Raw genomic sequence first — 27,951 nt, forward strand, 5'->3', positions numbered from 1 at the left:
ATTCCATGGGAAAAGAAACTTTTCCTGAGGCCCTGGGAGAAATCCAACTATTTTAGGAAAACACGTCACTGCTTTGAGCTGCAGCCCAGAAACTCTCCCTGATCCCCCCCCCCCACACACACACACACACACACACAAACACGCACCCCTCCTCTGGACTTGTTGCACACGCAGTGTTTACCTTCCATGCTGTCACTGCTCTCTCATTATAATAATAATTATTATTGTTGTTGTTTTTGTTGTTGTTGTTATTGTTTCCTGTTTATTGTTGTTTCATGCACACACAGCACAGACTCGCAGGTCGTGCACAACTTGTGGATGGGGGAGCTGCTGTGGAAACGTCAGCGCGGGTTTGTGTGGAGCGGCTGCAGCGTGACATTGCAGAGCCTGTCTGTGTCTGCCCGTTCACGCCACCTGACAGGAGTGAGAGGGCGGGAGGAGGACGCAGCACGGATCCACAGGTATTCGTTCGGCTGCAAATTCTGAATGAAAAAGCGGATTTTTTGCCTGAAATTTGAGCGTTTTGCATGAAAAGTCTCGCGCTCTTTGTCTCCACGCGTCTTCGCTGTGACTGCATGCGCGCTGTTTCAAACGTGACATCACGTAAAGGAATACACGGCAGCCCCTGTGATAACCTTGAGCCCGCGCCGCGCAGGATACAACAGGTTCGTTACGCACGCAAACTCTCTCAGAATCCCGCATCTCTGCGGTGTTCCCGGAGCTCTGTGCCCCTCTCGCGTTCAGCATGTGCGCGTGTTTGTTTCCCCCTCCGTGACGGAGCGTGCACACACACACGTCAGCTCGGGGAGGGCAAAGTCTGCTTAAAATGCTGCGAGTGTGACGGCGGAATCCAGAGCACAGCGCCGCGCGGACGGACAGGTGAGCGCGGGGGGCGCAGAAGGACACGCGGAGGCTCGGCGGAGGATCAGAGAGCCCCGAGGAGCGCGCGGGGATCATGACGGTGGTGCCCGCGGAGAACCTGGACGAGACTGTAGCGCTGGCCGCGCTGTCGGCCCAGGACGCGTGCGAGCCGGAGCGCGCGGACAGCCAGGACTGCTGCGAACGCGTGGTCATCAACATCTCCGGGCTGCGCTTCGAGACGCAGCTGAAGACGCTCGCGCAGTTTCCCGCCACGCTGCTGGGAGACCCGAGGAAGAGGATGCGCTTCTTCGACCCGCTGAGGAACGAGTACTTCTTCGACCGGAACCGGCCCAGCTTCGACGCCATCCTCTACTACTACCAGTCCGGGGGCCGGCTCCGGAGACCCGTCAACGTGCCGGTGGACATCTTCATGGAGGAAATCAAGTTCTACGAGCTTGGAGAGGAAGTGATCGAGAATTTTAAGGATGACGAGGGCTTCATTAAGGAGGAGGAGCGCCCACTGCCCGAGAACGAGTTCCAGCGGCAGGTCTGGCTCCTGTTCGAGTACCCAGAGAGCTCCGGACCCGCCAGGGGCATCGCCATCGTCTCGGTCCTGGTCATTCTCATCTCCATCGTGATCTTCTGCATGGAGACGTTACCGGAGTTCCGCGAGGAGGCCAGGACGTTTGACGAGCACCTGGCAGCGAACGGAACAGTGCGCGCAAAGAAACCGAACCCTTTCACGGACCCGTTCTTCATCGTAGAGACGCTTTGCATCATCTGGTTTTCATTCGAGCTGCTGGTTAGGTTCCTCGCGTGCCCCAGCAAGGCCGCCTTCTTCAAGAACATCATGAACACCATCGACATCGTGGCCATCATGCCCTACTTCATCACGCTGGGACTGGAGCTCGCGGAGCACCAAGGGAACGGCCAGCAGGCCATGTCTCTGGCCATCCTCAGGGTCATCCGCCTGGTACGGGTCTTCCGCATCTTCAAACTGTCCAGACACTCCAAAGGACTGCAGATTCTCGGGAAGACGCTGCAGGCCAGCATGCGGGAGCTCGGACTGCTTATCTTCTTCCTCTTCATCGGAGTCATCCTCTTCTCCAGCGCTGTGTACTTCGCGGAGACCGACGACCCGCACTCGGGCTTCAGCAGCATCCCGGACGCGTTCTGGTGGGCTGTGGTCTCCATGACGACGGTGGGCTACGGGGACATGTGCCCGGTCACCATTGGGGGCAAGATCGTGGGCTCTTTGTGCGCTATCGCCGGCGTGCTGACCATCGCGCTGCCGGTGCCCGTCATCGTGTCCAACTTCAACTACTTCTACCACCGGGAGACGGAGCATGAGGAGCAGTTCCAGTACACGCACGTGACCTGCGGACAGCAACAGCCGGCTTTCGGAGAATTCAGGAAGAGCGACAGCAGGTCGAGCCTGTCCAAGTCCGAGTTTCTGGGCAGCGAAGACGCGGACTCCATCAAGTACACCAACTGCAGCCCGCACAAAGCCCACAGCGGCAAACTCACCGACGTCTGAGCCGCAGCATCACGCGCTCTGCTGTGACTGCACACCGGAGAGCTCCTTTTTTCTGCCATCCAAGACTCACGGAGAGGACCCACGTTTACCCCCGAAACCGTCTTCCATCACGCGCGCCACGAGCGGACAAACAGAAGCTTAAAGTGATGAAAGAGCCAGCGGCAGCACTTTATCCAGACATTTGATTATTAACGTTTCTGTAGTGGAGCTGGTGACACACACACACACACACACACACACACACACACACACACACACACACACACACCTGTTTAAGCTCGGGGTGGATCAGATGATGCTTGTTGGAAAAAGCCGTTAATCTAAATTTAAAGTCCGTCCCTGACGCCATGTTTGATCAGAATGTTCGTTATTACTAAAACAAACAACCAACAACAAACAGAAACAAACAATCAGGTTTCTGTGGGGAAAACTCCGAGCACGTGCTCCTTGTTATTGCCACGCAGACTGTGTGAGCGTTATGAAATCAACCTCAGTCTCTCCAATCCAACAGCGCCGCTGTGCGGACGAGCCGAGGCCCTGCGTGTCTCTCTGTGGATGCAGTTTCTATAGCAACCTTCCAGACTTTTCTGTATTGTCTGCCACAGGAATGAAAACACGCGGGCTGAGACCGCATAGGCCACAAAACCACCATGTTGTGGAAAAGCCTCCATGTTGTCTGAATCCACCGCTGAACATCACCTGCACCCCACACAGAGTCATGGTTCACCTGCCATCAGCACACACACACACACACACACACACACACACACACACACACACACACACACACAGAAGAATCTGAGAAGAGCCTCAAATCCTCGCCTTTAGCAGCTTATTAGAATAATATTAGTAATATTTTTGATGTTTTAGAGCTCAACCAATACTGATAAATATATATAATATACATAAAACTATTTAAGGAACAGTGACAGTATATCTGCTAACAATATTTTGTGCTTTGGACAGCAGAAAAAAAAACACTTTACATTTGAAGCAAACATGAAAATACAGAGTGCGATTATTGTGTGGAAGCACCGTGAGGCCAAAATTCTTTGTTTCAAATCTAATTTTACATTTCAGTTTTTCATAAGTTGCTTGTAACATAAAAATCTTAAACTGTGAAACCATCAGGATTATTTTAAAACATGACAAATTAAATCCACACAGAAAGAAAACTAAAATTTAATTGAGTGAAATTCTCATAAATATAAAACCCAAAGTCAGAAAACAAATAAAAATTTAAAAAGTCAAATATTCCAGTTGAAGTTTTACTTACTTTTGATCACTTGATCAACTGTTATTACATATTGGCTGCATATGGCAGCGCAAAAAGGACAAAATTAATGTCAAATTTCACATCACAATTCATTGTTCAGATGATAAGGTTGAAATATTTGGCAAACTCTCTGATTTTATGTGATTTCTGTTCCCCACTCGAATTATAAATTAAAAAATATTTTCAAAAGGAAACATTTTTAAGCACTTTCAAATTAATATCGAAGACTTGTTGATTAAAAAACACACATATATATATATATATATATATATATATATATACACACACACACACACACACACACACACACATATATATATATATATATATATATATATATATATATATATATATATATTAACATAAGCAACTTAATATATATTAACATATATATTAAGTTGCTTAATTTCAACACATAAAATTAAAGCCAAATGAAAACAAAAAATTAACTTTCATGAATGTAAAACAGCGATTAGTACATTTTTATTACATTTTAGCACTTTAATGGAAATAATGTGACCCCAGAAAAAAACTGAAGCACAAAGAGTCACAATTTCTTGGCTATTTCTTAAAATTTATTGAAAAATTATGAAAACTTGTGTTTCCAGTAGGGAATCTAAAATTAAAGGGGAATTTAAACCACATACACTCAGAAGCTTTTCAAAATAAAGTATTTAGATGCAGCAAGATTGTAACGCCAGCTTCACATATGCAATTGAAATTATTTTGGCACCTTTTTTCTTCCCTACCCTGTGATAACGCGGTATTGGGCTGATAGCCAATATGCTTACTGAGCAGACATGTGTCACAGGTAAATATTAAAGTCCGTGTTGGAGCCTGTGGGGTCCCAGTCGGAGATCAAGGGCTCTCTGGATGTAAAAACAGCTCACCTGTACTCACCTGGACTCCAGGATGGACCATAAAATGGACCTGGAAACAAAAAAAGGAGTTTTTAAATGACCTGATGGAATACAAACAAAACAAAAAAGAAAAAAAATATCCCAGGAGATGTTTTCACTGTGAACGTCTAATGGATTATTATCTGAGTGAAGGATGGATTCATGGACGGATGGACGATCAGACTCCAAACAGAGGTAAGAAGAAGTTCTCTCTCTCTCTCTCTCACACACACACACACACACACACACACACACACACACACACACACACACACACACACACACACACACACACGCACCTGTCTGGTATTGGCTAGGCTGCTTTGAGGTATTCCTTGGAATCAGAAACAGGGTGCATTGTCTTATTTTGGCCACCCAGTGGCAGGAGAGCAAACCAAACAGAACCACCATATGTGGCTGTAAATGCTCCCTGTGCAGCAGCTCCTCTCTGACTGTGTCTTGTGTTTGCTGCTTTATAAGGCCACAGAATCTCCTCGGAGCTGCAGAGGTGATGATGACTCTGTATGGGTTTATTTCTTTAAGCAGAACTGACACTGCAACTAAAATTTCCTGCTAAAAACAGGGAGAGATGCCAGCTACTCATAATTAATACTGTTTTCCCAGCAATTATTCTGTAAAGACAAACAGAAGGAAACCTGCAGAAAGACTGAAGTAAAGCAAAACTATCATTCACAGGCTACGGCACCGTGAAGTATACAGAGATAAAACACAGTGTGCTTCGGAAAATCATTTAATCTGACTTCAAAATGACTGCAGTCAGAGACAAAACGAGCATGAAAATGCAAAACACCAATAAAGACACACAAAAAACTCCAGAGTGACAACAACAGGAGATAAAGAAATGACTCGAGTTTGATGACAAAGAAACACAAAATGATTTCAAGGAGATGTAAGGTAAAAACTGAGGACCAAGGGAAAAACTACAAAACAGTCATACGACACTTAAAACCTGTTCAGAATAAGTAAAAAAACACATGTAGAATCTCCACAAAACAAAGAAGATTTTAGTTTACTTATTTTTTGTGTGTGTTAAAACAGAACACTGCATCACAGATCAGTGACAAACAGCACCACCATTATCCCTAAATACACTGAGAATTATTTAATGTGTACATCATGTAAATACAGGCAGTACAGGTAGGCTTAGTTTTACAAAAAATAGTTTTTCTTTAAATGTTTAATGTTGTCATCCTTATTTCAGTTACTATGTGTTTGGATCTTGATTGTTGTGTATGTGTGTGTGTGTGCATGTGCTTTCTCAGTAGTTACCAGGCCAACATGACTGAGACTGTTGTTCCGACTGGATAACAGCAGGGTTCCTGGGACAGTTTGGGTAATGGGGCACAAACAGTTGCATCTCTGTAGTTAAATGCATAATGTAAATGTTGAGTTTACTTTCTGAGAAGAATCTACAATTTAGGTGAGGTTTAGGTTTTATGAAGTGCTTTTAACTTAAAATTTGACCTTTTTCAACACTGATCTACTCTTAGGTTCATCCTTCTTCGGAGCTGTACACTGTAAAGCTGGTGTTACTCACCATCAAGTTAACATCACTATTTTTAGGAAAATAGTTTGCATAATTCAAATTCAAGTAGAGCCAGCTTATCATGTTTTACAGTGACACGGGCTGATGGTTTCGTCATCAGGGTAAACATAGTTATGGTGGATAAAATGCACAGAACAGGCGTTTTGTTGGGTGATGATATAATGAATGTCACAGATATCAGAGCAGAGCATGTAGTGTAAAAACAAACTCCAGTGTATTCCAAGTCAGCAGATTTTTAGCTCGTCCAGTTGAAGGAGTGATGGGCTCCCAGGAATCACTCCTCTGGTCAGAATTTAATCAAACATACGCACGAGGATCGGCTAAACTATACTCAAGGTCAATGTCAAGGTCAAATCAGTCTTACTATTTCTTTTAATTTGTGCAAAACAACCAATCAGTGACAAGAAAACCTTAAATGAAAATTTTATTTCTGTGCTTCACACATCACAGAAACCTGTGATGGATCTTGAGCCCAATGAGCTCCTTGGTCCTGATGTTTTGCTTGGAATAAAATATGTTTTAAGGTATTTTTAGAGACTTTATGACAGCAACCAGAAAATGCACTACACCCATGAAGAGGCTGATCTTAAGTTCAGTTTGCTTTAACCTTTGAACTTCAAACAGGGGACGCGTGAACCATCAAGGTTGGTGTTTAGATTCAGTTCATGTCCAACTCTTTATTACTAACTAACACTTCATAGACTCTTCTGCCTTTTTGCAACTCCCAAACAGATTTTAACAGGAAAGAGAGAGCATATTTCGCCTATACTGGCTTCTCTTCATTGGCTCCCTGTTAAATCCATCACTGAGTTTTTCTATATAAAGTCCTGAATCATCAGGCCACTCTTATCTAAACCTCCTGAGACTCTGGAGCTTCACATTGAGGCTTTCCTGCACCTTCATTCAGCTCAGCTGTGTGTTTTACATCTTCATATGAGAACATAATTAAAAAAGAAAGTATGTAACAACTTCCTGTTTAAGGATAAAGATGAGTTTTCATACTCGTCAGATCCAACTAATCCCAAATATCCAGGAGAAAATAAGAATGCCAACGTTTTTGTATTTACAGCAGAAAAGTTTCAAACTACAAAATGAGGAGAGATGCGATTTATCCTGCTGCTGTCCATCTGTGTCTGTTTTGATCAATCCTGGACTTCACTTCATGGTTTGAGGTCATAAACAGGCTGCAAAGCCAACATCACGCAGCACCTCTGTCGGCCTGCAGGTGGCAGCAACTGCTGCTCCCTGCAGTTGTTTGGACACCGCTGGACCTTCAGTGCATCCAAAACAGACTCACTTTAATCAGACCTCATTCACATTTAATAAATCTGTAGTTTAATATACACAAATGCATCGATGAGAGACCTGTGACGGCAGGAAACATTAAAACCAGTTTATATCAGCGCTTTATTACATTTAAGGAGGTCCTGCTTAATGCAGATTTTCCTTGTATTTCATCGTTGTAACTTGCCAGTGTCCTCTCAGATTACTGATGAGAGGTTAGTGTTATTAGCTGCCCTCTGGATCATCAGTCCTGGACTTTTTTCCATGGCTGTTCAGATCATTTCCATGCAAGTCAGGATGCTGAAATGTAGTCTCACAGACACAAACAGCTGGTCCGATCAGTTGTTTTCAGAACCAGTTTTATTTGCAGACTGGACATACTCGAGCGCTGCCTACAGTTTCTAAGACCTAACGAGCTCACATACAGAGTACGGGGATGCTGTGATTCAGGGATGTGTCCTGTAAATAAAAGCAGCTCACAACAAGCCTTTTTTATTTAAAGCCGACCTGTTTGCAGCGTGTTGTGTGACCGGTTCACTGTTACATAACGCAGCGAGTCACACGGAGAGCCGGAGAAATGACAGCTATAACAAGCATCGCGCTAAGTGACTGCTTCTCCCTGGGGAGCGTTTTTGGTTAGATTCCCTTCTTGTGACCTCACCCCTTCCTCCCCCTCCTCCTCCTCCCTCTGCATGTGCTCTCTGAACATATGCATGCAGCCGGTGCAGGCGGAGGTAAACAGGTTTCCCCTTGGATGACACGGACAGGGCAGAGTTACACTCTGACAGCTATTGTTAGCGTCTTTGTCAGCGCTGAGGGAATCTGTCCCGAACCCTCGAGTGGCCTACAGCGAGCTACAACACCACCACCACCACCACCCAGCCCACTCCTTTTTCCACTTCATGACAGACAAACAGGCAAAAGCAGCAGCACTGAGGTAAAGATGGAGGGAGGACAGCAGGAGTGAGAGCACGAGACAGAGGAGATTCATGCTGACAGCCAAACCAGAAAAACAAAAAAACCCAGTAACGGAGATTAGCATGATTGGAAGATGTATACAGCAGCTGTTTCTCTGCTGGACCGGGCCTTGAATCCAGTTCATGTACAGAGCACTGCTAAAGACATTTTCTCAGAAAAAGAGCAAAAAAAAAGCCAAAAGAATTCAAATTAAAGTCACTTGTTATAGTTTTTTTTATCATTGATTTTAAAAACATTGTTTTTATCATCAAAGGTTAGATTTAGATGAAGTGTTCATGTTGTCCTGTCTGCTTCCCCTCACCCCAGACAGTTTCGGTCTTATTTATTTATCCAACACCAAATCATAACAACAACAACAGTCAACAGTTATATTGTATTGTAAGGTAGCACCTACAATAAAGATGGCCGCCCCTCCGTGAGCCTGGTTCTGCTAGAAGTTTCTTCTTGGTAAAGGGAGTTTTTCCTTCCCACTGTCACTAAGCTTGTTCATAGGAGATCATCTGCTTGTTTCTCTGTAATGTTGTTGGCTTTTTAGCTTACAATATAAATGTATTCCTATTGAAATATGTCAGTTTGCACATCAAGCTCACTGTCAGGTAAAAATACACTGAACATGAACTAAGATATTTTTCACGATTATCGAATTTTTTATTTGAGACCCAAGTCAGTGTGAACATGATGAGTTAAAAGTGTAACTAATGAAATCACAGCACACAGAGCACAGCCGTCCGCAACCATGTACGGAAAAAAAGCAACAACAGCAACAACAACAACAATAATAATAATAGTAAAGCTGTAGCTTTACCACTGCTTTGGTTAAAAAACACAGAACTGAATCTGCTGAAAAACTATGACTCCTGCTGCTGGAAAAAAAGAAATCATATACCATGTTGTGGTCTAAACTGTTTTTTGGGCATGAATGTTGCGTTCAGAATAACCTGAGGGCTGCTGCCTGAAAAATGTGAATGACCGGAAGGCTTGAACATGTATTTTTCCACCAAGAAATAGTTACATTAAAAAAAACATGTGAAAGAGCTTGGAGTTTGGCTGATAAAAGAGTAGAGTGATTGATGCTGTTTTAAGCAACAGCTGTAAATCAATCAAATCGGTGAAATAGAAAAAAATAGAAGCAGTAAAGAGTCCTCGATCTCCGGAGACTCTGTTTACAAAAAGGTGTCTGTCGCCCAATGATATTTGACACGTTCATTCAGGTGGAAGGTCGGTGTTTTTTTAAAGGCCTTATGTCATGCACACTTGATGGATTACCGACACGAGGCCTTAAACTATCCAGAGCTCGGCAGCTGCTGAGCTCTGGGTGCCACGGTGACACAACACAACATCCACATAACCCCACACCGATCTGATTCAACGCTGTTTGTATTCCTGCTGTCATTCAGACATCAACCTCAGCTGTCTGCAGCGCCCCCTGTAGTCTGTTTACATTTGACACAAGAGGCTCCATGAAAACTTCACCCACCAAATAAAGACGACACAAACTCACTCACTCTGTTCTTTTTTTCATATTTTTATTGAGAGACAAGTGTACATTAGTTTACAATGACAATACAATCTGTTCCCCTCACATATTTTTTAGTTTTTCTTACATGAACAGATACAAAAATACACACACACACACACATACACACACACACACACACACATACACACAGGCACACCCACACACACGCTTAAATAAAATTGAAAAAACAAACAAACAAACAAACAAAACAAAACCTAAGAAGAAACCCAAAACACACACAAAAAAAAAAAAAAAAGGGGGGGGGGGGGGATATGATATTAATCAGCTGGTAGAGTGTTTAATGACTTGCAATAGTTTATGAGGGGGCCCCAGCTACGATAAAATTCTCTGTATTTGCCCTTCGCCACAAGGCCTATCTTTTGCAATTTAAGAAATGACATCACATCTCTAAACCAAAAAGAAACTGAAGGTGGCTTTGAAGATTTCCAAAGGAGTAAGATGCAACGTCTAGCCAAAAGTGATGTAAAGGCTAATATTTTGAAGTGTGTAGGGTCGGTTAAACCAGTGTTGACTGGAAGCCCAAAAACAGCTAGAAAAGGGTCCATGCAGATTTGGATACTGAATACTGACTCCAGAAGCCATGGAGTCTTGGGCACAGAAAGAACATATGACCTAGGTCACATGGGGTGGCATGACATCTCTCACACTGATCCATTACTTGTGGGTAAATCTCAGACAGACGAGACTTTGAATAGTAAACCCTGTACAACACCTTGAACTGGATAAGTTGTAACCTGGCACAGGACGTACTATAACAGACATTGGATACTGCTTTCTTCCATTGCTGATCCGAAAAAATTACTCCTAACTCCCGCTCCCAAGCCCCCCTAATTTTAGCAACTGAATGGACATTTAAATCCATAAGTTGTTTATATATTAAAGATATAATTGACTTCTTATTGGGTTTAAGGGATAAGAATTCCTCCCACGGTTGGACATTTGGAAGAAGAGGGTAGGAGGGGAAGAGAGCAGAAGTGCAATGCCGTGCCTGAAAATAACGGAATAGATTGGTAGCCGGAAGATTTGTTTCTGAACACAGGTCTAAAAAAGTTAAGAAAGTGCCATCTTTATAGAGATCCTTAAACGTATTAATACCATGACGCTTCCACTGTACATAGGTACCATCAATGAGGCCAGGAGTAAACAGATGGTTCTGTGTGATGGGCATATGTACTGATGCAGAGATGTACTTAAAATGACTCCTGAATTGTGACCAGATCCTTAGACTAGACTGTATCACGGGATTTTTGGTGAAATGAGAAGGCTTAAGTGGTAGTGGAGAGAACAATAAAGCTTCTAAGGATGAGGAAGTGCACGACAGGCGCTCCAGTTTGCACCACAGCAGTTCTTGAGATTCAAGCCAATGGGTCAATTTGTGAATATGAGAGGACCAATAGTAAAATAAAAAGTTAGGCAAGGCAAGACCACCATCAAATGTCAGTCTCTGTAATAATGATTTCCTCACCCTGGGATGTTTCCCTCCCCACAAAAACGATGTAACTAGCTGGTCTAACTTTTTGAAAAAAGCTTTAGGTAAAAATATTGGAATACTCTGAAACAGAAATAGCAATCGAGGCAAAATGTTCATCTTTACAGCATTGATCCGACCAATTAGGGACAAAGGTAGCGATTTCCATCTCTGAAAATCTGATTGAATTTGAGTCATTAAAGGGGAGAAATTGGAAGAGTATAGAGAAGACAAAGTACGAGTCACGTTAACTCCCAAATATTTAAAGCCGGCACGGCTAAGTCTAAAAGGAATGTCAGATTGTTTAAGTGTAAGACTTAAAGAATTTATGGGGAAACATTCACTTTTAAGAAGATTTATTTTGTAACCTGACAGAGAGCTGAACTTGTTTAATAGAGACACAATCGATGGTATGCTAGATAAGGGATCAGAAACATATAGAAGCAGGTCATCTGCATATAAAGACAATTTTACGTCAAGGCCTGACCGGGAAATACCATGAAAATGAGGAAGGGCCTTCAAAGCTATAGATAGGGGTTCAATTACAATAGCAAAAAGTAGGGGGGACAGGGGGCAACCCTGTCTCGTGCCGCGTGACAATGAGAAGTAGCCAGAGGAAACACCATTTGTATAGACACTGGCTTGGGGTGCCTTGTACAACAGTCGAATCCATGAAATGAATCTGTCCTTGAAACCAAATCTTTGTAAGACCGCAAAGAGAAAGCTCCACTCTACACGATCGAAAGCTTTCTCAGCGTCAAGTGAGATAACTACTTCTGGATTAGTGGTCGAGTGTTGGGAAAGAATGACATTCAAAAGCGTGCGGACATTAAAGAACAGCTGGCGGCCTTTAATAAAGCCATTCTGTTCATCTGAAATAATAGTAGGAAGAACCTTTTCAAGGCGAATTGCTAAAATTTTAGCCAAGACTTTAACATCCACATTCAGCAGTGAAATAGGCCTATACGAGGTGCAAGACGTAGGATCCTTACCCTTCTTTAAGAGAATAGTAATTAGTGCTTGAGACAATGTAGGGGGCAATAGACCACGTTCAAAAGATTCATTATACACTGAAAGAAGTAGTGGGGCTAACTTTTCTATAAATGTTTTTAAAAATTCAACTGAAAACCCGTCAGGTCCTGGTGCCTTACTATTGTGCATGGTCTTGATTGCATGCACAATTTCATCCAACCTAAAAGGGGCATCTAATTGTTCAGCTATAACAGGATCGACAGTGGGCATTGTAAGACCGTTAAAAAAAGAATCCACCTCAGAGGCGTCAGCAGCAGATTCAGATTCATATAGGGAGGAATAATACGTCTTAAACACCTCATTTACTTCCTTTGAATCAGAAACCAAGTTACCTGCCGCATCTTTAATTTGAGAAATTAATCGAGAAGAGGCCTGACGTTTTAACTGATGGGCCAAAAGCCTTCTGGGCTTATCACCATGTTCATAATACGTCGCAGGCGCACGAAGTAAAAGACGTTCAGCATCTGCCGTAGAAAGTAAATCAAATTCGGTCTGCAAGTCAAGTCGTCTTTTATGCAAATCAGGAGTGGGACTGGCAACAACCTGTCTATCTATGTCACAAATTTGTGTAGTCAAAGTTTGAAGTTTGGCTTTGTGGTTTTTAGTGGAATGGGCAGAGAAAGAAATTATTTGCCCACGCACATATGCCTTAAGAGATTCCCAAAGCAATGACCTCGTAAGAGTATCGCTGTCGTTAAACACCATAAATTCATCAATTGCGGATTTGATAAAGGTAACAAATCCCTCATCCGAAAGCAACAAAGAGTTAAATCTCCAGGGTGAGGAAAAAGAGGACTGGGCTATGAGCTTGATGTCAATGCTAAGTGGTGCGTGATTGGAAATGACAATTGGATGATATGTAGATGACAGTACTTTTGGAATAAGGGAACCGTCCACAAAAAAATAATCAATCCGCGAAAAGGACTGATGTACCTGAGAAAAGAAAGAGTACGCTCTGGTAGTAGGGTTAGAAAACCTCCAGGGATCTACAAAACCATTCTGAAACATAAACTCTGAAATAGACTTGGACATAGCGGATTGGGCCAGGGTCCGAGGATTCGAGCGATCTAAGGCAGGATCAATAACACAGTTTAAGTCACCACCCAATATCAAAAGATGAGTATCAAGGGAAGGGAGACTACTCAAAAGTGCATCTGTAAAACCTGGATTATCAAAATTCGGCGCACACACATTGACTAAGAGGACGGGTACATTGTACATGGTGCCTACAACAACCAAATATCTCCGGTTTTTGTCAGCTTTAATCTCAGAGGCTGTAAACTGTACCCTTCTGTTTATTAAGATCGTCACCCCCCTGGCTTTTGAATTAAACATTGAATGGAAAGTATGTCCCACCCATGGGCACCTGAGCCTAAGATGATCCCTATTTCGCAAATGGGTCTCTTGCAAAAACATTACATCACTCTTTAAACGTTTAAGATGTGAGAATATTTTAGATCGTTTAATTGGGCTATTCATACCTTTGACATTCCAAGTTAAAAATCTAATACCACTATTGCCTAAGGACTGACCTGAAGTGCTGATCATTGCAGAAAGATAAAAGAGAAAATACTTATTTCTTCACCCCCAAAAAAAGAACAAGTGGGAAAAACACACTCACACAAACACACAAAGCAAACCCACAACAACAGAAGTACAGCTTCAGAATAAAAATAATAATAACACGTCAAACACACCCTCCTGCCTCCCCCCTGCACAGCAAAAGCCCCCATCCCCAAATGATGGAGACGGCAGTGCACGCTCCCACCCGGAGCAATCTGAACAAAAACACTCCCGACTACGAAACGAACCGTGTCAAACCAAAGCTCCAACAGAGTCATTTCTCAATAGATTAAAAGGCACAAATAAAATAAAAATAACACAATTATATTTTACTATTAGACAGGTAAAACAAAACAAGTGTTTGGCAGAGTAACAAACTTAGCTCACCACAACTAGATGTTTGGATTTGGATCATTCGCTATGTCAAACAAACAAACATTGTCCCGCTATACTTTTATCGCGTGGTTATTGTCTTAATATATTCCTTGGCCTCATCTGGCGAGACTAAGTCGTGCTGCATTCCTTGATAAGTGATCCATAGCCTTGCCGGATAGAGGATCCCAAATTGGACTCCCTGGATGCCGCGAAGCTGGCGACGGACCTCATTGAAAGCCGCACGGGCCCGCGCTGTCTTAGCGGTGTGGTCGGGGAACACAGAAATGGTCATATTATTTATCTGTACCCTCTGCAGCTCCCTGGCCTTCTGGAGAATCCTAGCACAGTCCGCGTAATAGTGCAGCTTCACAACCATAGCGCGGGGACGTTCACCGGTGTTAGGTTTGGGGGCCAAAGTTCGGTGGGCTCTGTCTACAAGCGGCTCCTTCCCAAGCTGAAATGCCTCCATCAACAGCACGGACACATCTGTAGCAGACAGGACGTTCTCCTCTGGCACACCAACAATGCGTATATTATTGTGGCGAGACCTGAACTACAAATCCTCGCATTTATTCTCCAATTTGGCCAACTCCCTTGACATCGCATTCACTTTGGCTTGGAGGTGGACAATATCATCCGTGCATGTGGAGAGAGACTGTTCCATCTCCGTAACTGTGCTTCTGAGGCCAGCGAATTCCTGCCGCATGGTAGTTATATCTGAGGAAAGGTCCGTTTTTAGTTGCTGTATGTCGGACCTGATAGACGTGAGATTCTCCGCAAACGCTGCCGTCAGTTTAAACAGTGTTGAAATTTCTTCACGAAGTTCAGAGAGGAGTTCAGCCTTCGTGAACTTTTCCGTATCGACGAGCGGCGTGTCGGGCGACCCAGGCAGTGGCGAAGTTTTACCACGAGGCGGGGATGCAGTGTTAGCAGCAGGCCACAAGTTCGGCTGAGAGGTGCTTGCGCTCTTATTAACCTTACGCGACATTCTAAACGCAAAAAGCAAAAACAGTCTTGTCTCGGAACTACAGGGAGTGCAGAATTATTAGGCAAATGAGTATTTTGTCCACATCATCCTCTGCATGCATGTTGTCTTACTCCAAGCTGTATAGGCTCGAAAGCCTACTACCAATTAAGCATATTAGGTGATGTGCATCTCTGTAATGAGAAGGGGTGTGGTCTAATGACATCAACACCCTATATCAGGTGTGCATAATTATTAGGCAACGTTCTTTCCTTTGGCAAAATGGGTCAAAAGAAGGACTTGACAGGCTCAGAAAAGTCACAAATAGTGAGATATCTTGCAGAGGGATGCAGCAATCTCAAAATTGCAAAGCTTCTGAAGCGTGATCATCGAACAATCAAGCGTTTCATTCAAAATAGTCAACAGGGTCGCAAGAAGCGTGTGGAAAAACCAAGGCGCAAAATAACTGCCCATGAACTGAGAAAAGTCAAGCGTGCAGTTGCCAAGATGCCACTTGCCACCAGTTTGGCCATATTTCAGAGCTGCAACATCACTGGAGTGCCCAAAAGCACAAGGTGTGCAATACTCAGAGACATGGCCAAGGTAAGAAAGGCTGAAAGACGACCACCACTGAACAAGACACACAAGCTGAAACGTCAAGACTGGGCCAAGAAATATCTCAAGACTGATTTTTCTAAGGTTTTATGGACTGATGAAATGAGAGTGAGTCTTGATGGGCCAGATGGATGGGCCCGTGGCTGGATTGGTAAAGGGCAGAGAGCTCCAGTCCGACTCAGACGCCAGCAAGGTGGAGGTGGAGTACTGGTTTGGGCTGGTATCATCAAAGATGAGCTTGTGGGGCCTTTTCGGGTTGAGGATGGAGTCAAGCTCAACTCCCAGTCCTACTGCCAGTTTCTGGAAGACACCTTCTTCAAGCAGTGGTACAGGAAGAAGTCTGCATCCTTCAAGAAAAACATGATTTTCATGCAGGACAATGCTCCATCACACGCGTCCAAGTACTCCACAGCGTGGCTGGCAAGAAAGGGTATAAAAGAAGAAAAACTAATGACATGGCACCTTGTTCACCTGATCTGAAACCCATTGAGAACCTGTGGTCCATCATCAAATGTGAGATTTACAAGGAGGGAAAACAGTACACCTCTCTGAACAGTGTCTGGGAGGATGTGGTTACTGCTGCACGCAATGTTGATGGTGAACAGATCAAAACACTGACAGAATATATGGATGGCAGGCTTTTGAGTGTCCTTGCAAAGAAAGGTGGCTATATTGGTCGCTGATTTGTTTTTGTTTTGTTTTTGAATGTCAGAAATGTATATTTGTGAATGTGGAGATGTTATATTGGTTTCATAGGTAAAAATAAATCATTGAAATGAGTATATATTTGTTTTTTGTTAAGTTGCCTAATAATCATGCACAGTAATAGTCACCTGCACACACAGATATCCCCCTAAAATAGCTAAAACTAAAAACAAACTAAAAACTACTTCCAAAAACATTCAGCTTTGTTATTAATGAGTTTTGTGGGTTCATTGAGAACATGGTTGTTGTTCAATAATATAATTATTCCTCAAAAATACAACTTGCCTAATAATTCTGCACTCCCTGTATACAAAAAAAAAAAAAACCCGTCAAAATGTGCCTGGAGATGCTAGATAATAACTAGACTCTGCAGGAGCTGCGCTCGGTGCGACCTATGCCATAGTCACATAAACCGGAAGTCACTCACTCTGTTCTGCTAATGTCCACCATATTCCGCTCAGTACAAGTGTAGCAGGTTGCTTTTTATCTTATTGATCTGTCTATTCAAGCTCTTTAACCCAGTGATCACTACACTCAGAGTTGTTCATTTGCACAGAGGCTTCAAAATGCATAAATAACTGCCCGCTGGCTTTAGCCTAGATGGCTGCAGAGTCGTGAGACCTGGGGATCTCTGAAGCTCCTGAGACTCTGATGTCTTTGACTTTTCTGATATTTGCTCAGAGTTTGTTTGTGATACTTTGAGCATGAAACACTTTAAGGAACCTCCCTCAAAAGGGCCTCAAACTCACTTTCAGCTCTGCTAAAAGCACCAGCTGACCTTTTGATATGATAAACATATAACCTGAAGTACCGCGAGAACACAGGCTTGATGACGATTAATGAAAATTGATCTTGTGTAATTTGTTTCTACTTTTAGTTGAAATGTGTCATCCATGTGGTTCTGTGATGTTTACCAGGGGAAGTACTGAGCAGTAAAAAGTATTTCAGACAGAGAACATGTGCCACAGGTCTTCAGACAGGGGTGGGACAGCTTTAAAAAGGGTACTGGTTGGATAACGTACTATTTAAAGGCTGATGAGAATATATACGACACATATGATCATCCTAACTGTTGTGAACAGACATGCTAGTACATGCTAAGTAATAAAAGGCTCAGGTTTTGTTTGGGCATTTTTAATCAGTTGTGCTTCACTGTATGCTTTCCTCACACTATAAACTTTAATATGAGCATTGGGCTCTGTGTGCGTGCGTGTGTCATCTAGGACAGGTTAGGATTATATTAGTGCCACATATGTTGCATTAGGAAGGTTCAGAGTTAATGCTGGGTGAAGTCTGAGTTAGATTTCACTGAGAAATGGGTCAGAGTCAGGTCAGGGTTGGGACAGGACTGCAGTGAGTTCAGACTCAGACCTGTTACAAACTCCTCAGCTGCAGGAATGAAAATAAAGCTTTCTGATCAGACTGAACTCGTAGCAGAGCTCTCATGGTGCAGATATCAAATGAGACTTATTTCAAACCCTTTACAAACTCAAACCCTTCCGGTGTTCCTGCTTCATGCAGCCAGCTGCTCCGAAATAACCATACAGTTGTGAATGAGGGCAGACAGGCCCCTCTTTCTCATGGATGCAGCCATGCATAATTATTCTCACCATTATGAAGATAAAGTTGTTGTAAATATGGCGGGTGCTCGTCAGTGATGGAGATGATGTGAGTTTGTGAGCGTCATGAAAACTAACTAAAAATCAAAGAGAGTTGACACCAACAGGAAGTCAGACAGAGAGCGAGGGCTTTAATCTGCCTCTCCAGACCAGGTGTGCCAATCAGCTGACTGACTGCTTAGCACTGCAATGCTACATTCAAGGATACCTAGAAAAACAGAGCTTTTAACCAGAGGCTGTGCATTACCATACTGCACACCAACTTCAAATCAAATCATTCACTGTCTGGATTACTCTGCCTATGCAGCGCAAGAGAGAAGGCAGCGTTTTACACGATAACACATCACCTGCAGTGATGAGACATCAGGGTCACCCCTAATTATCTGATTTGAAGGCTGATGCCTTTGAAATCTTGCTAGTTTTCTCTCTGTGATATTGATTATGATTTGATTCCTCACCACTTCCTCTTCCTGGATAACAGACTATTTTTAGTGATGGCTTTGTGGAAAATGTGCAGCCATGCTTAAAGATGCCAGCTGATAATACCTTGCAGAATCTGCTGGGGTGAAGTGAAGCTCAACAAAACACAGGGAGCAGTTTCAGTGGATTCATTTATGAATTCCATGCAATCCACAGCTGGTTCAGCCACTGCTCTTCATGCTCCAGCTCACCGGCTGCTCGCTTGTCCTGGTTCCACTCATCACTTCCTGTCTGGACGAGCTTTTTTTTTTTTTTTTAATTTCTCACCAGTGTCCTGGGATCAGTGTGGCCCAGGCTGCAGGTCTTTGCAATGTCCTGGGCCCCCTGGGTGTAAAATCTCAGTGGGCCACAGCCTATCACAATGCAGCGTGTTGCAGGTTTTTTCTTTTTATTTGGTTATTTAAAGTTTTTCATAATCATAATGATATCATATCCTGGGGTTGAACAAATAAATCAGTCATACACACATAATGTACTGCAAAAAGCATCAGATCTAAAACTAACCTCTCATGCTTTTAGCCCTCAGTAAAACTGAACTAAACTTAATGAACTTACAAAACTGTACTTACAAAAAAAGATAACTAGATCCAATATTCAGTTGAAATCAGACTGATAAACAGATAAAGCAAAGTTTTGTCATGAACTGTGAAATGGTGACATACACAGCGGTGTCCTCTGTTAGCTCTCGTTATCTCTGGGTGAATCTTGTCTCCTGTCCTTTGAGTTTTATCCAGAGAAGAAGTCACAACCTACAGCATCAGTGTCTAACAGACGAGTTCACCTTCAGATCAAAGATCTATTGTCCTCCTTCAGCGGCAAACACAAACACCTGCATTACACTGTGTTATCCCAATAACCTGTGCTGCTCTTTGTGTTGGCAATCACTCACATGAATTTTCTGTGTTGTAGTTTGTAAAAACGTGCATTGTCAGCTGATGACCTGCAGAGCTTTCTACTCACATCAGCTTTGTAAATCAAACCCTTCAATGGTGTAAAAAACTGGTATTTTATATAAACATTTAATAAGTGCGGCGTTTGTCTGTGTTAGAATAACTGACGAAGAAAACTAAGGGATCCAGGATTGAACCCTGTGGGACGCCACATGCTTGGTGAGGATAAGTATGATGAAAAGACTCTGAATTAGGGTCACTTGTTGTTAAGGGCAGTTCAAAAGTGCAACCAAATCAATTTTATGCCCACTCCAATCAGTGTTTTGTTCTGTGACCCTGAGCGTGTGGATCTATCACTGCAGCATTTTAACGTCTGTGATGGAGAGCAGCAGAAACCAGCGTTGGTACCCTGGATGTGTTTTCTTCAAAAAGTGTATTCTGGGTTAACTTTGAAGACTCATATCAGTATGTGGCATAAGTGACTGATCACTTAAGTGATCATGTAAGGTGTTTGGTTTTGCATTTTATTTATTTTAGTGGCATTTTTACATTGTTAACTACTTTGTGCAGCATTGACCTTTTGGAAATGTGCTATATAAATAAACTTGACCTTGACCTTGATCACAGATCTATATTTCTCTTACATTTAGAGACTAGTACCATCTGCTAAAAGTGAAAAAAAGCTGGACAAACAAAGGTGACTTAAACAGAGCTAAATCTGGAGGTATTCATGGCCTGAAATGCTGAAAGTATTCATAGTATGAAGGTCAATTTTGCATGGCTTTATCGATGTGATTTTATCCTTCAAAATATTTCCAGCAGCGTGCAGTAAATGTCAGGCAAAATACACGGTGTCAGATTTGTAATTTCTCTCCTCACAATAAAGAATCTTATCCAATTAAGAAACGTTTATTCACTAACTTCACCTTGTCTTTCATGCTACTGTGAATCCTGCAGTTTCATTGTTGGAGTCTTTCTAAGAACATATGTTCATATATATTATTTTTGTGGATTTAATTTAGCTGTTTCAGACAAGTGAGTCATTTCAGGGGCATGAATGTTTAATTTAAGTGGACGTTTGAGTAATTCGAGGGTACAAATGACCAGACTGAGAGGACAGAGGAGGAACTATTAATTTAAAGGGTAAATTTCTCAAAAGCGCCCACCACCAACTCATCAGAGTCTTTTAAATGTGTGTGATATCTGTAAGACCACATCTGACAGAGCGGGGCTGAACGTGAGCTCCTTTAACTCAAAGAAGGGCAAGTTCAGGACAAAGTGTTTTTTTCTTCTTGTGCCATAATCATCCTATAATGACCAGGCCAGTGGAAGACTTCTGTGAGTCAGGTTTTGGTGTAAGCGTAACTCAGTGTTTGGAGTCACCAAAGAATAAACAGGAAGTGATGGTTGCTTTCTGTCCTGTCCTGTCCTTGGCTGCCTCAGCATGTGACTGTTTGTGGTGATGGAGGCAGGCCTGGAGTGAGAACATGAGTCTGATCACACTGCAGCTCTGAGCCTTAAATCTGTCAGCTTCAGGTGGAAATCAATAAAATTAACAAATTCAGGCAACGCAAAAACAAACAAAGAGACTGAACATGTTTTAATATTTGCTGGGAAACATATTTGTGGTCAGTGGTCACGTCTAAAAATCTATTTCCATACAATCTTAATTTTGACCTCATGTTTCTGTGTTCTGCTGAAATAAGGTGATAATGTATTCATATCAAATGCCTTCTTTAAAGGTACTTGTTGTAGTTGCCCTCATGCAGACAAAAACTCTCACCACCAGAGGGCAGCACTTCACCTGTGGGTGTGATGAAGTGTTTTTGGATCTTAAATGTTTCTTTGGACTTACATTTCTTGGTGGAAAACCATTTTAAATAAAACTGTGTTATGTGAACGTTGCTGGAGAGATAATCTAATCCTGCTGGATTTACCTTCAGTGTTTTTCTGTTTTCAGGGGAAGAACGATGAGCCTCATCCAGCCGACAGAGTCCGACAACTGCTGCCATCACCGCTCTTCTCCATCCTCTGATGAAAGTGAAATAAAACAAATTGTGGATGAGACGCCCTCCCATCACAGGAGGACGACCTGATTTTTTTTTTTTTCAAAGAGCAAAGCTAAAGACTCTGAGGTACGAGGCAAATGTTACTTGAATCCTGCTTCATATATTTGCTTCTTGTCCTCTGGCTGATGGAGGCCTCCATATAATCACGAGTAGATGCTCTGTGGGGAGATGCTCCTCCTGCTGTAGAGAAAAAGACCATTTACGTCCTGTCTGTGCGTTGCATATCATATTCAAACCAAAACATATTATTGCATGCTTGGAAAGTAGAGCATGTGAAGAGAAGAGAACGCGTCCGACTGAACCCAGCACTCTGACAAACGGGAACAACAACATCAGCCGCTCATTGATATTCTGAAATGATTCTGTTCTAATGATGAACTTAGTTGCTAAATCTCTATTTTTTAAAGTATCATACTGTATATGTTTTATATGGAGAGGATTTGGTTCACTTGGTGAATTATTTTGTAGATTTTTAACATTTTTGCTAATGTGTTTGGATTTTCTTTAGTTCATTTTTTTGCCTTGGTACAAACAAAGCAGCTCTAGCTCCAGTGGGCAGCTCCGGTGAAGACGTCTGCCCCCTTTGAGAGGAATGTTTGTGCAGGAAACGAGGGTTCCAAAAAGAGACAGCTTAATGCATTTATCACTGAATGTTTCTGTGTGTGGGTTCCTGATCAGAATGCTGTATATCTGTTATACCGAGAACATCTACCTCAGTGTCTGCTCATTACCAACAGAAGCTTTAACACCCGTGTCCCTGCATCAGCTCTCATTAGGCATCTAATTACTTGGTGCAACTAAACCCAAATGCTCTCCAAACTGCCATTTAAAATCTTGGAGGGAAAAAAAAGCAACACATTAAATAGTGTGAAATATGGAATATCTGTATGAAGCCGATCCTGACCTTGGATTTAAATATCACAATTATGCAGTCTGCGTAAAACAGCTTAGAGCCTTGTTTTTGCACATTTTGTTAATTTATTTGTGAAGTTAGATGTGCTCGTGAGCGTATGTGACTGCTTCTGGATTCATTGTGTATTTAAAGGGCAATAAATGAACTGCAGAGTGGAACCAGTTTGGAACCAGAAAGGAGTCCAGTCCAGCAGGTTTTATGGGTACAGACCTGAGGCTGCAGGGTTTAAACTGGACTCTAGTTTTCCTCAGAATCAGATGCGAACATCAGCGTCTCAGTTTCGGATAAAAACAGCAGAGAAATGAATCTCAGTTTCCATCTGAAGCTGTTTTTAGTGGCTGTTGAGCTCATGTGCTTCAGGGCAGCTGATGTCTTCTTTGCTTAATCAAAGGAATTCCAAAGAAGCTGCTCAGCTGAAGGAATGGGCCATGTTCAGATGTCACTGAGTGACTTTCTTAACTGCCTATATGCAAATTTTTGCGTATTGTTGCATGACGATGATTTATTCTGCTCATTTCCAGGTCTTTGTTTTTTATCATATGACTCCCCTGCAGCAGCTTTGCATGATCCACAGTTCAGAATAATCCTTCTGTGTCTCACACTGGGCCCCACAGTTCATCCTGCCTGGAACAAGCTGATTTAGCCCCTGTCTCTTTAAGACTTCCTACCTAATTGTTCACTTCTGATTGGCCAAACTGAGGGGCAGCACGTGTGCTCTTTGAAGTTTTTTTTTTTTTTTTTTTTTGCCCAAATCATTAAATTTATTCATGTTTATGGTGGTCCAGATGTCCATGTTCTGTCTTGTATCTGTGACTAGGTTCTCTTTAAATCATTCTGTTTGGATGGTTTGCACCGCCGTCTCTTTCTGGTGTTACAGCTGCTTCATCGTGTGAAGCAAAAATCCTCCACCCAGTGCTCATCGCTGGAGAAGGAGCAGCTGCAAAGGCTGAAGTTTTTGAAGGGTGTGTCTACTCTGTGGGGTTGTCAGGTACAAGCTCTGACTCCACAGGTGTGTCACAGCTGATCATTTACAACTCAGCTTTTTGACTTTGGCTCATTTCTCTCTGTTTTTCTGGCTCTGCGGAAGATGTGAGGTCACAATGTTTCCTGACATATTGGACTTTTGCTGGTCATGCAGCTGCGTCCACTCTGCAGTTTTGTCTCGTTGTAATTCTGCTTTACTTAACATAAAAACAGCCGAGGGAGGTTTGTGTGTGACGGAGGCACTGATGAGCAGGGACTGGGCATTAGTTATGATGATTAATGTGTTCTGCATACTCTACGTGCAATAATAACAGAGTGAATGCAGCCACGACTGAAGAGAAGTCAGTCTGGTCCAAGCGCCACATGTTTAACCATCATTGAGATTCACCACATCATCCGTTGTGTTCATGCTTCATCTTCAGGTTTCAGTTCAGGCTCGTCACCGAAGCTTTTGTCATGCAACAAGAAAAAAAAGCAATAGTGATTTCTGTGTTCTGGGAACTTCAGCGTGGAAGTGTTCTGATTTCTGTTTCTCTGCTTTTGTTTCTTTACACGTATCGATGCCATTTCTTTTTTTTGACAAACTTTAATTGTGATATATTTTTGATAAAATAAATCTAATTCTAAATAAATTTAATTCTGATCGATCTCCATGTGTTTCCCATGAATGCACATGCAGATGTGTCACTTTCTGTTGAGTGTGAGTGAGTTTTTGTGTCATCAACATCAGCAGAGGTACTGAGGTTGGATTTAAGGTTTGTTCAGGTCATTGTTTGATTTACCTTCCTCATGCTGTGGCTCCTCATGGTCTCCTGAAGCAGCTGATGATGGAAGCATTAGTGAAAGGAAATAAAAATTCTAGAAGGAAACTGATTTGTAAAAACTGAAAACCTGATAGAGTCTTTTCTTGTTCTTATCTCCTACAGAAGTTCAGAGAAATGCCACTCAGTGTTCCTGTTGTAAAGCATGATAACTAAAATCTTAAGATCATTTTATGGACTTTATTTTTAATTAAACGCACCATCTCCTTCACATGAACCTGCAACACCAAATGCATTATAACAAGGAACCGGCGCTAATTTAAATATTTTAGCAAACGTCGGATTTGTTGAATTGCCTTTCAGTCAGTTAAAAAGATTAAAGTTGATTTAAGTTTCATCCAACCTGCAGTATTTCTGTTAACGTAGCATAGACATATAAGGTAGACATGGGTATTTGCCATGCTCATACATATGCAGCACTATAGCCCCAGTAAAGATGCCTCCTGCAGCTTTGTGTCAATTAAAATAACTCATGTTCAGATCTGTTCTGCTGAAGGTTGCAGGTCCGCAGCAAAAACTATCATTAAATAATGATCAGCTGGACCTTTTTCATTGATGTCGAGTCAAACTGAAAGTTGCGCTGATGCTGAAGGCGCACGTTTTTCCTGGACTTCCAGTTAGACATCCTAGTAAGAGAAGTTCTGTGTTTTGTTTTACTGATGAGAGCAAATTGAAAGTATCCAGAACAGCTGGCACGGCAGTGTTGTGGTTAATTCAGCGAGAAAGTCCAGCGTTCAGACCCACTGGCTGAGTGGAGAACTCTCTGGTTCCTCCAAAGTCATGCATGGGTTAGATATGTGGAGTAGCCAGAACCATTTAACCAAATTACTTAATTTTGGATTAAAGAAGACTTACGTTTAATTTGATTGCAATAATCTGATCGATATTTTTTGATTTGTCTGAACCTGCATCATCTCGTCTGTCTGTGGTTCAGTTTTTGGTGTCCCACTCTGTCCGGTCTCACCCCGGAACATGACGCTTGCTGGGTATCTCACACTTCCTGTTTCCTTCAGTCTCCACAGCAGAGGTCAGAGCTGCAGAGTTACGCCTCGGTCACATAACAGTCACATTAATGGGAAATTCAGCAGGTTGAAGTTGGTCTTTAGAGTGAGAGTGCACTTCTTACACCTAACATCCACCCCGGCTGGCTGGTTCAACCCATTCTTTATTCACTCAACATAAACAGCTTCCTCCCATCCAGCTGCACGGTTATACTGCATTCAGTTTAATCATTAAAAAATATTTAAGGCAAAACTTTGCTTTGAGTTAAGAAATCTTATCACCTTCTTCACTCTTCCCAACAATCGTTCGTCAAATCAGCTCCAAACATGTCCTGCAAATCGTTCGAGGACTCCAGTAAAAGCTGTATCCTTTTAAAATAGTTCAGATCATTGCTGCCAGCCTGAGCAAGTCATGATTTACATGTAGGACCCTTTCTTATCCAGAGCCCTCCACCCTCATCATATCACCTCCTTTCACCAAACCACAGCTTTTACCTTTATTTTTTAAACACAGCTGTTATAAATCATAAAGAATATGAACGTGCGACCAGTGCAGAGCTGGTGGAAACATTAGATGTTGCTGTGAAGAGCACCACAAGCAGGAAAACCAGCATAAACATGCAGTTATTCATTACTGAGCAATAATGCATGAAAAGCACTACATCATCAGCAGGCTGTTCATATCTGTGCATAAAAATGTTCACAGTGCCTTAAATCGTTTTCGTTAAAAACCCTGTCAAATGCATCTGAGGTACCACAGAAGAAGAAAGTGTGTGTTTATTAGAGACGGTGGAGGATGTTGAAATAATGTAATGTACAGTAATGTATTGAATGTACAGTAAGCAGTCTTCCTGGTTTAAAGTGATGAAGAAGAGAGAATAATATTGTGCAGAAGCTCAGAGAGCTTCTGCTGTTCAGTGCTCTCATGTTTTAGCTGATTTTTACTATTTTTGCACATCTGTCTTAAAAACATGTTTTAGAGTACACAGTGTAATTTAGAGGAAATATAAAGTCTTAGTAAAGTATTCTTTGCATTAAAGGCAGGCTAATGTGAGCGTATTTTAACACCGTTACAGCCTCCCAGCTGCCCCTCCCTGAGCTTCTGCAGTGCTGCTTCTTGTTGTATGATACAGATGTTTTCCTGTTCCCGTGATAGTGATGCCGTTCACATGTGTGTTCAGTTTGCTGCATTACTCTGTCAACAATCCTGTGGTATTACAAAGTAATGCCTTCACTGGTATCGCTGTCTGTCTCAGCCTGTTTGTTAAGTTATGACCAAAGTTATTCCATCATCTTAAATGACTGTAGTTCCACTGTTAGCGCTATCGTTAGCATTAGAATAAAACAAATATCTATGCTTTTCAAAGTAAAATGAAATGTGAACACACACAAAAAGTAAATGTTAATGAAGTGAGGCTGAAAAAAGCCTGGTTTCATTCTTAGCTTTAGATTACAGAATCTCAGCACATTTGATTACACAGCACACAGCAGCCACAGCCTTTAAAGAACGACACACGGTTATTCCACCTCAGTTCATCAAACTTAACAAAAACCTTTGTTTATAGAAATACTCTTTTTAAGAAGCTTTGCTTTTCTACCATCACTTTTGAACTTAGTGATGTAGAAGCTGGTGGAGCTCACCAGTCCAAATATATAATAACTAAAATATTCTGTGAATGAAATCCCATGAAGTTTAATAGAATGAAGTTTATGTTCATGTGTCCTGAAATTCAGGATATTACTTTGAAATATTATTTATGAATTCTATTATTAATTCCAATACGAAGTGTTTCACTGGAATCTGAGATGGTCAGATTTTGTATTTTTATTCTTTGTGTTTAAATAGGATAAGCTAATGTGGAATGACTGCGACACTTAATCTAACTCACACTCACTAAGTTCTGCTGTTTAAGGCTGTGACATCATTAGTTACATATCAGTAATAAAGATCAGACAGTGTCAGCAGTGTGGATTTAGTGCTTTTATTTATTTTTTAATTTTTTTTTCACAAGGCTGTGAGACTTAGAAAAAAGGAGATCCCAGCTGTGCAGCACCTGCAGTGTGTCCGTGTGCTCGGTCGTGTTTTCGCTCACTGAGCTGTGTGTTTGTGTCGAGCTGTTTTCCTGCTTCTGTCCTGCTGATACAACGGGAAAAAAAATACTCGTCTGCAAAACCTGAACTTGTGTCCTGAGTGTAAAAAAAATCTCAAATAACAGATTTTATTTTTGGTAACTTGGGTATTTGTGTGTGTGTGTGTCACTGTATGAAAGGCCAACAACAGAAAAAAAGAGATATGTAATATATGTCTGGCTTGAGATCGTACATACTGTATATGCACAACAGAGTCATTCTGAATACTAGTTGTGACTAAGTTTAATGTGGCCTTTTCTTTCTCTGTATGTATTGCAATGTTGTAAATGATTTGTATATTATAACATAATGTTTATTAAAGTTAATGAGGCTTTATGTTTTTACCACCTATGTTTAATAAATAAATGAACTGTGCTGAA

General features: G+C 42.0%; 1 protein-coding gene across 1 annotated transcript; it reads left to right on the plus strand.

The window, feature by feature from the left end:
- LOC146369607 (shaker-related potassium channel tsha2) lies at positions 1-27,951 on the plus strand. The gene is made up of 2 exons (XM_084909194.1): positions 1-4,768; positions 21,614-27,951. Exon 1 carries the CDS (start codon positions 956-958, stop codon positions 2,396-2,398), a length of 1,443 nt encoding a protein of 480 aa, XP_084765320.1. The 5' UTR covers positions 1-955; the 3' UTR covers positions 2,399-4,768; positions 21,614-27,951.

The sequence above is a fragment of the Perissodus microlepis genome, chromosome 17 (assembly GCF_051167445.1).
Source record: "Perissodus microlepis isolate ML-2025 ecotype Zambia chromosome 17, ASM5116744v1, whole genome shotgun sequence".
Classification (NCBI taxonomy): Eukaryota; Metazoa; Chordata; class Actinopteri; order Cichliformes; family Cichlidae; genus Perissodus; species Perissodus microlepis.

What these genes read in the sequence shown, in the direction of transcription:
- LOC146369607 (XM_084909194.1), top strand. Translation starts at nt 956, where the DNA reads ATGACGGTGGTGCCCGCGGAGAACCTGGACGAGACTGTAGCGCTGGCC.